The 9536-nt window shown below is 37.2% G+C and overlaps 1 protein-coding gene across 2 annotated transcripts; it reads right to left on the reverse strand.

The window, feature by feature from the left end:
* Positions 1-2646: 2646 nt before the first annotated feature.
* On the reverse strand, positions 2647-9288 carry ntmt2 (N-terminal Xaa-Pro-Lys N-methyltransferase). 2 transcript variants are annotated; one of them, XM_018753936.2, is made up of 4 exons: positions 8867-9288; positions 7109-7284; positions 4536-4698; positions 2647-3653 (listed from the first exon to the last, which is right to left on the reverse strand). In XM_018753936.2, exons 1-4 carry the CDS (start codon positions 9018-9020, stop codon positions 3397-3399), a joined length of 750 nt encoding a protein of 249 aa, XP_018609452.1. In that variant the 5' UTR covers positions 9021-9288; the 3' UTR covers positions 2647-3396. The 2 variants fall into 2 exon arrangements, with proteins under 2 accessions (XP_018609452.1, XP_018609451.1); XM_018753935.2 differs by having other exon boundaries at positions 4536-4788.
* Between the last annotated feature and the right edge of the window lie 248 nt (positions 9289-9536).

Raw genomic sequence — 9536 nt, forward strand, 5'->3', positions numbered from 1 at the left:
TCTCCATATTTGGGAAAACTGCAAAACACATTTATGCCTATTGCTCCTGACAGGCCTGAACGAAAGCCAAAGGAGATAAAAAGGCATCATTGTCTTTTAGATTGGTAACAATTGTACTCTTATATCAAAGAGCTCCATCTGAAAGTAATTTGCCTCAATGATGTGGTTTTTGATTGTTAGCTAAAACAATACATATGGACGTCATTTTAACTATTTCAGAATATAATGGCCTGTTTTTATATAACAAAGTGACTCAGATGAAAGCCAATAGCAGGGCTATAATATATGAATAAATAATGTGTTTTTAAAATATCTATTTACATTTACATTTATTCATTTAGCAGACACTTTTCTCCAAAGGGATGTACACCTCATAGAAAATAAAATTTGTGCATTACGTTAGGAGAAAGAAAAAGAGACATAGTTGCACACATGTGACCCTTAAGTACTGTTAGTTTGTTTCCATCACGATATGCACCGACATTCATCACACAAGTTCATCACAACATTTTGAAACTGAATTGAATATATAAAATATATATTTACAAACTGTTTCATTAGACATCAGATGTTTCTGCTTTCTTGTTTTCCCCTAATTTCTATGGTATAACATGCTGTGAATTAATTTTATTTATTTATTTATTTATTTTTTACTTATTTATTTTTTACCATAAATTAATCTCCAGCTAGATAAAGAGTACATGATGATCAAAACACTCACTCCCTGTTAAATAATATTTTTTCACTAGCAACATTATCGTGATTGAACTGAGTTGCTGGTTTCCTACATTATTTGCCTTTTTAATTTCCGGACAAATGTTCATGAAATAATTTCAAGTGACATGGACTGTATGTTTTCTGGACAAAATCAAGTAAACGCTTCAGTTTGAAAATACATTACAGTTGGTTTACAATTGGTCATTACATAGATGCAGCGCTCTGCAGTAATGTCCATGTCTGTCAGATTGTCATTTTTGGGCAGTTTAACAGTGTTTTATCATACTGGGTTAGATGCCACTTTCTTGTGTCAGTTTAAACTAATAAAAGAAAATTGGTCGCTTCTATTTTTAAAGGGAAAAAAATCACCAAATAAGTCATGCCCAGCTATTTCCTGTTTTGTAAGCGATGAGATGATATCATCCCTTCATGTGACTGCACTCACACATTTAAAAAGAGCTCTATAACTGAAAGCACATGGCACCAGGAATAACATTTAGAAAGCAATTAGTATGATTTCGCTTTAATAATGTCTGCTCAAGACAGACAATATAAAAGATCCTCAATAGAAACACTCATATGGTTGTGCCATAATGTTTTCAGTGAACTTTGAATTATGTATATATATATATCTGTTTTAACTTTGTTAGCAATCTTTCAGCCTTTTCCGAAGAATGAGATATTTCAGAGATGAACATTGGCAATACGGACGGAGTAGTTGGCATTTCGAATTGTGGGGAAATCATAGTTTGGAGCTCATCACTGACAGCAACAAAATGTTTAACCCCAGAAAGGTAAACACCAGGTTAGAGCAAGTTTCACTTGCAAAGTGCATCCTTTAATGTTTCACTTTTCCCATGACTGTGTTTCCAAGAATCTTTTGTGTGTCTTCATCAGCTGTTCTTTAGTATCGCATAAATCAACTATTCAAAGCTCGGCTGCTAAAAATTCACCGGCAGCGCTCGTGATCTATACCCCAGCCTTCTGCAGTCATATATTGTAAAGTGACTGAAGAGGCAGCCCTTTATTTAGGGAATTGGCCTTGTGACTCATGGATTCCTGGTTTAAAACCCTTGGAGAATCCCACCTGTTGTTCCTTTAGAGTACTTAACATGAAAATACCTCAGTAAACTACCAAGCTGTGGAATCTGCAGTTGCTGGATCATCATGCCTGACTTAACGTCTGTGTCCAAAGTGTTACCTCCAGTAAAGTCAAAGTATATGAAGTAGTATTATAAAAAGTAAATAAATAATAAATTGCACATTCTTTAAAAACTTTATATGTTTTCATAGTTAAGAGACTAATTAAAATGTCATATTAGAGTTTTATTTTCCAAGTTTGGTTTAGATTGATTGCATTAAAAAGCTGAGTAAAACATGTTTTGCCACTACATTTTGGCCACACCACCAGCATATTTTTGAAAGCTGAAACTGCATTTTATATGAAACACATTTAATTTTATATTGACTTCTGTTTTTAAAATGTAGAGCACATAACTTATTTGTTGCATTAAATGTTTCCCCCTTCTCTTGGACGTATCATTTTACCCATAAATTAACTTACAAAATGGTTTTATATATTTGACAGATTAACACATTTTAAAACTATGGAAATAAAGTCGGTATTTATGCCTGGTCTCAGAAAAATAACAAACACCAGTTATTCATTTTGATTAGCAGGAAAACAAATGTATCTCTTTTAATCTCAGCAAACTACTTCATATGTACCTTTATAAATCAGGTACATAAAGATACATTTGAAACAAAGACATTAAAATAAGAGAATTGCTAATATTTCCTGATAGAATATAGGGTGCATAAAAAATAATTGTTGACCTTTATTAAAATATTTGTAGGTACAAAACAGAACTGAATATTAAAAAATAATAATATGTACATCTCAGTGTAAAAGAGTACTGTGCATCTGAATTCTCAAAAATAAAAATTTTTCCATGAAAGTAAAAATGGTGAGATTTTGCATCGAATCTGTACATTTTAGTTTAAAACAGATGGCAGAGTACATGATGTGCCATTTCAGAGCAACTTACACTGTCTGAAAAGACATAACTTTCATCTTAAGTTTTAAAAACAGTTTTCGTTACTTTCATAGACTTCTGCTTGAAAACTGGCACAAAGATAGTACTCTAAGTTCTGATATATGGTGTAATTTTCTAAAAATTGTAACTGGTAAACAAAATTATGGTTTTTTACTTCATACTTTCTCCTGTTTCTATGAATTTCCAAATAACAACTTTTTTCATAAGAACATATAAGAATTATAGCAATAGTGGATATGAAAAATTTGAATACTTGCAATATGCAGTGACCATGTAGTTATATGCATCAGTTATATTGTCCACTCTGTTTACATGCATCTCACAGTGCTATTCCATGGAGACATAAAACCTCAGTTTAATATTATTACCTCTGCCTAAATTACTTCTATGGATTATAGGAATGGAAATGTTTTCGCATGTGGGAATGGCTAGGAAAAAATAAAATTGTTGAAGTGAACCAACGTCATTTTTTCGCACTGAAAAACAAAATGTTACTGCAGCGTTTGAGATCAGTCTGCACCTGACAAAATGAATTAGAGTTTTCAGCTCCGTGAGTCCATTTTATGTGAGTATACATATGTATTTGGATCTGTGCATAAAGCAGGTCATTCTTTAAAGGTCACTACTTCATAGCAATCATCCACACTGGGATTATCTGCTCAGGGAAGCCCTGCTGCCTCTCAACGCCTAGTATCTCCAGACCAGCTTTGTATATGATGTTTTTTACAATGTCTAGGTGCCTGATCAGGCTGCTGTCAATGGGATCCAGCTTGCAACCCTGCCTGGCCATGTTGTCTTTGATGACTATGATTCCATTTGGCCTCAGACTGGCTTTGCATCTGATGAGAAACTCCATCAGATCTTTATCGGTCAGGTGACCTGAAGGGACACAGATGCAAAAGTTAATTCTGGAGTGACAGTAGAACTCCTGAGATACATTCTTGAACCTTAAGGCTGCTGTAGTAAGCTCCCCACCAGCACCTGCATTACCGATGCCTTTACAGTGCACGAGCTTCTATTTACGCTATCATTTACAATTACGTTTATTCGTTTAGCAGACACATTTCTTCAAAACGATGAGGGCATTACATCAGCAGAACATTTCTGTGGAAAAGTGACATCACTGGTGTACACTAAAGGCAGTCTGTTTCATTACATCTAGAAAACCTTTGGCCTTCTTGGGAAAAAAAAAAAAAACAATTTTAAGCCACTCGACCATCATCGGAACTGTAGAACTAGGAAATATTTGCAACGTTATTTTAGAGATGCTACCAGCTTTCTCGCAGACTGCTAGTTAATTATACTTTTCAGCTTAGAAGGTAGAAGAATAATTCCTAACTGTGCCACAAGTAAGAGTAACCCACTATCCTGAGCAGTTCTGCTGAGGTATATGTGAGCGGGGCCAAAAGGCAGAAGTCACATGAGCCTGTGGCACAGAACTGTCAGTTAGCGTAGGCCTACATATGCAGTAAATATTTTTACTCACTGTATCAGAAACTTAAGATGATGAAACCACAGGCTAAAAAGAGAGGTTTTAAAAATATCCTTAAACTGCTTTAGATTAATTTGAGGAGATGACAAGTCAGAGCTACAAATGTGACTAAAGAGATTATGTTTCATATTGTTTTCTGGTATGACTCCACCAATTCTTTGTCCTTCAGGACATCGGTTTTTTTGTGATGCAGTTCCTAGGGCTGCCTAAGCATAAAATAGACAAACAAATCCACATTCATGAATTAATTTGATTTCGGTTAGACTTACATGCCACCCATTGCATCCAGATGACGTCGTACTTATTGAGGGGGGGCGTGAAATCCTGCAGGTTGTAGCAGTAGTAGCACTCGACACGATCAGCGTCATCGCCCAGGTAGCATTCGTGGGCATGGTTCAAGAAGTCCTCCATCATGTCTGCCATCTCCAGTGTCTCAAACACAGGAAAGAGGACGTTCTTGGAGACCCTTCCAATCCCACAGCCACAGTCCAAGGCACATTTGGTGCCAGCTTTGCCAGGGCCCTGGCGCAGAAAGTAGTCCTTTTGGATACTTTTTTAAATTCAACTTGTCATTTTTTTTTTAATTCGTTAGTTCGTCAGTCCCGTCCTGGGTGCGTCCCCTCCCCCTTCAGCCTTGCGCCCTATGTTGCCGGGTTCGTCAGTCACCTTTTGATTAATGGTTATTCAATGGTTATTTGATGGAACACGCTATGCGGAGATGGCTTTATCATTAGTGTTCATGAATTATTTGTTGGTCTCTTTCAGTTAATGCAGGTAAAATTTAATCACAATCAGAAAATTCTAGTGTTCTTATGTTTTTAAAGCATGTTATATACTTTCATTATCGAACTAATTTTGTTCTGTTTTTTTTGTTTTTAATCAAAAATAAAATAATGAATAAAATGCTTAAAGATGGGCATAATGAAACCGTAGAGAATGTAATGGATAAGTCTGGTGTATGGATGAGTGACCCATTGTAAGTAGTGTATCTAGCAGTGTAAGTCAGCTTGGGTGAATAAGGTGTGGGCTGATAACACTGCACAGTGTTCATTAGAAGTCAATTTGGAGAAAAGCATCTGTTACGTGTATAAAAGTGATTTCAAATGTAAATAAGAAAGTTATTCTCTCCTACCTTATAAAATTCAGTTTAGTACAACCCCAGGAAAGTCTTGAATACTTTTAGTTTCAAATGATTTCCAAATAAAGCAAATGTTATCAATTAAAAAAGATTATATTTGAAATATGAGCGCTTATAACTAATGTCCTAGGTGAAATAATATAAATGGAATGTAGTTTTACAGGACTTTGTGTTTTGAGTGCTGCCCTCATGGTTTTATAGTTGGTTTTGGGTTAGCCACAAGGAAACCAATTGCCAGCAAGTGGTGGGCTGGAATTCCAAGTAGGCCACTTTACGTTCATTGTCCATGAACACTTAAAAAACAAAAAGTAGTAGCTTTGACTGTAGTAGCAAATCAGGCAAACAGAAAAGGGCGTTTAATAACAGAAACCTGACGATTCACATGAATTATTGGTGGATATTTTAACAGCACAACCAGTAATGTTCCCCCCTATTTGTTAATTGCATAGCCAGAACTTTTATCCAATGTTACTGTTTATACAGCTGGTACTGTTTAACTGGTCACTTTATTCACACATTTGTCCAACTAGTGCAGGAGCCCTCTTGGGACTTGAACTGGCAACCACCAGGTTATATCCTCTTTTCCACAACCTGATCTGTTACCATAAACTGTTAGTTACGTAAAAAAAGTATTTGGTTACCTGATTTTTTGGTAACCTGTTTTAATTCTAATACATGTTTGAAATGTGTATCAGACAGTTATAAACTGCTTAATAAAATGTCAAAAGTTTTGTGATCATTATCAGTGACAGCAGTAATCCACGTATCATCTGTGCGAGCTGAACTTGTGTGCTGCTTGAAAAAGTAAATTCACTTGGCAGTGCTTGTGAAGGAAATAGAAATGTTGGTTCATCAAAAACTGCTTCTCAGATGTATTTGAAAATATCCATGTCCCACATTTAAATTTGGCAGAAAGTAATACTGAGCAGCAGTAAGGTAGAACTTGGTTTAAAGGAAATTCAGAAATTCGCGAGGTGATCGTTATTTGCAGAGTTTCTTAACGAACCTGTAAATCCTGAGATCATGACAAGAAGTTGGACTAAGTGAAGACACTATAAATAGCATACTTCATTGGCACATGCATTCCCATAAATCAGCACCACCCGCTGTCTGCCTCTTACTCTGTCATACACACACAGATATGTATGCCCTGATCAGTCTTAAAAATGCGTACTAAACATGCATGCCCTTTTGAATGGAAGTCCGTATAGCATTACAAAGACAGAGAAAAAAAGCAGAGAAAGGGCTTATTTTATGACACAAGCTGAAATGTCCATGAAAATACATATATATATATATACATACAGTATTTATGTAGTTTCATGGGCATTTCAGCTAGTGTCATAAAATAAGCCCTTTCTCTGCTTTTTTTGCTGCATGCTCTATATATATATATATATATATATGATACACCTGGTCAGAGGTGTACTTCAAGGGTCAATTGTACTTCTTCCTCTCTCCTGATATACTACCTTCTTATGGGCCCCTCATAAGAATTATTTAAGCATTATTTATTTGGCTTCTTTGGGCACATTTTTCCATATGTATACATGTGTCTTACCAGACACTTGTTAGTTTATGACCATACTGATACCATTGCCCTTTGCCTGAAAGCCTAAATCCTGGTCCTTCCTTTCTATGTAATAAAAATGTAACTCACAAAATAAAATTGGAAAAACAGATCATTTATACTGCAGTACCTACCCCAACAAACTTTTTCAGGAATGCTCTGGAGCCTTCAAGGTCAATCTCAGAGATCTCTATGAAGTCTCCCATCATGCCTTCCTCTGATGCTGGGACAGTTTTGTAGAAGTCCTGTGCTTGTGCGTAGAACTGCTTCTCGCCATTGATGTACTCGCATGTCACCGCATATAGCTTCACTATCAGACAAAGAAGAAAGTCAGCGGAAGTCAGGTATCTTTCATTGTAGTACAGGTGGAGTTCAGTGTTGAGAGTTTGATTGTTCTGAATCTGATAGACACTCCACAAATTATCCACAACCAAAAAAAGTTGATTTTCGGGGGGTTTCTAAGCTTTAAGGTTCAGTAAGAAAACGGAATTCATTAGTTATGATTTGAGTGCATATCTGACTCAAAATATTTCTAAGATCTTTTGTTTTGTTCTGGTGCTTTTGAAATCTGGTATTGGTTTTAAATTTTCCATGGATGTGTGAGGTGCAACGACTTTTTATTGGGTGAACTTGTAGTGTAAGTCTTGATGAGCCATATCAGTCCATGAACATAATATTAAAATCTGAATCTTAAAGTAGTCTCGCTGTTTCTTTAATGAGCATAGAATTATTTCTAGAAGATTCAACAAGGTTGTTCAGCGCCCTTCTCGGATATCACGCACGTGGCAAAGGGCTCACCTCAGCAGTTACCAGCATACATCCACGACACCCAAGATTTACACTGGCATGATGTACATTAAATTTCGTAATATTAAGGATTAGGACATTCTTGGAAGCCCTCCAAAAGGGTATTGACTGACAAACAGAAGACAGCAGCTTTGCCGCTATGAACTGGTTCAATTTGTGTTGACGAGATGTGCACAGATTCTACACTTGCAAAAAATCATGTTCTCAGCAGGTAACATTAGGAAAGTGAGGGATGACAGTTTTGGCAAACAGATTGTACTCTGATACATATACGTGTAGGCATTCATGTGACGCCTGATTGGCGCTTCCCGCAGTGAGATAAGTATAGTAACAACATGGTGGCCTAAGTCATGGGAGCAGACATTTGAATCTATTTACATCGTTCATTCATTTGAACAGTCAGCCTGGTGTGACCAGCTGCCAAATGGATCATTTTCATTTCGATGAGAGACAGCTGCAGAAAGGCAGGTGCCTGCTTTTAAAGACCTTTGTTTGACAGATGGAATGAGCTAGAAGCAACATTTTGTTCAAGATCCATCTCGAATCAGTACACCTCATCAGTGAATCTAAAACCGTAGAGTAAAAGCAAGGACTTCAAACAGACTGCGGAAGAGCGTAGGAAACGTCTTACTATATTAAATTCGGTTGCATATCTGATAGTTTGCACTTCATGTGGCAGCAATGTTTATAGTATTATCTGCATGACACTCTGATCATCGTTATCCACCAGTCATAAGACAATTACTGTTGACAATTAAACAACATGAGTTCTATTATCTCAACACATAAGGCAAAGAAACACACAGTGTCCGCCAGACAAACTACAAACGTTTGTGAATTGGATTAAACTGGTTAGTTTTCTGGGCCTCCAATCATTTTTTGATTTAACAGCAAAGTAATTTCAGTGAAATGTATGAACAGAGGATGAAAAATACAGTTTAATACAATTAGCAACAGGCTGCCAGGTCTTTTAAAAAAAATACTTATCGGATTTGGAGGCGCTATACTGAGGAATCTTGCAGGGAGTGCAGTTCACTGATGGCCGGTTGTTGGGCAAACCCATGCTGTGTCCCTCTCAGACTTACCTAGAGGGATTTGTTCCAGCAGGTAGAGATAGCTGGCAAAAAACTCATTCCTGAGAGTGTTGTGCAGGACAAAGGACATGCTGTGTCGACAGAGGTCATTGTCTGTCTTCTTCCATCGCCGGCGGAAAGCCAGGTGAGCACCTCGATATTCCATAGCAACGGTGCAGCACAGAGAGTCCAGCCTGTTGAAGAGCTTGCGAGTTAAGTGTTGTACTAAGGTGCTCGGCGGGTGACACACTGGCGATATGATATATCTGTGGGATGATTGGCACCTTCGCTGTAACTGATCAGCAGCAATCCCCTTCTCTGCGGGTGCTGAAAGTCAAAGCAGAATTACAGATGGACTGCGTAGTGATAGAAAATCCAAGCTTGGACCAGCAGTCCTTCTCCTTTCCACTCAAATAGGCACGGAGTGGCATAACTGAGCTTCTGACTCAAAATGCCAGCGCGCACAGGTCCTTAAACATATCTCAGACCTTGACGGACAAGTTACGTATCAGCTATTCTTAGTCCTTCCATAAGCCGAAGGAACCTTCCCCACGTTTGCACATAATTTACCTTGGGGGCGTTTCATACAGGACTAACTTGGATATACTAAGCTGATACGTTACTTCTCAACATTTGAATCTCTTCATTACTTGCCCAGATATGTGAAACCGTGGCTGACCTA

This window comes from Scleropages formosus, chromosome 9 (assembly GCF_900964775.1).
Source record: "Scleropages formosus chromosome 9, fSclFor1.1, whole genome shotgun sequence".
Taxonomy (NCBI): Eukaryota; Metazoa; Chordata; class Actinopteri; order Osteoglossiformes; family Osteoglossidae; genus Scleropages; species Scleropages formosus.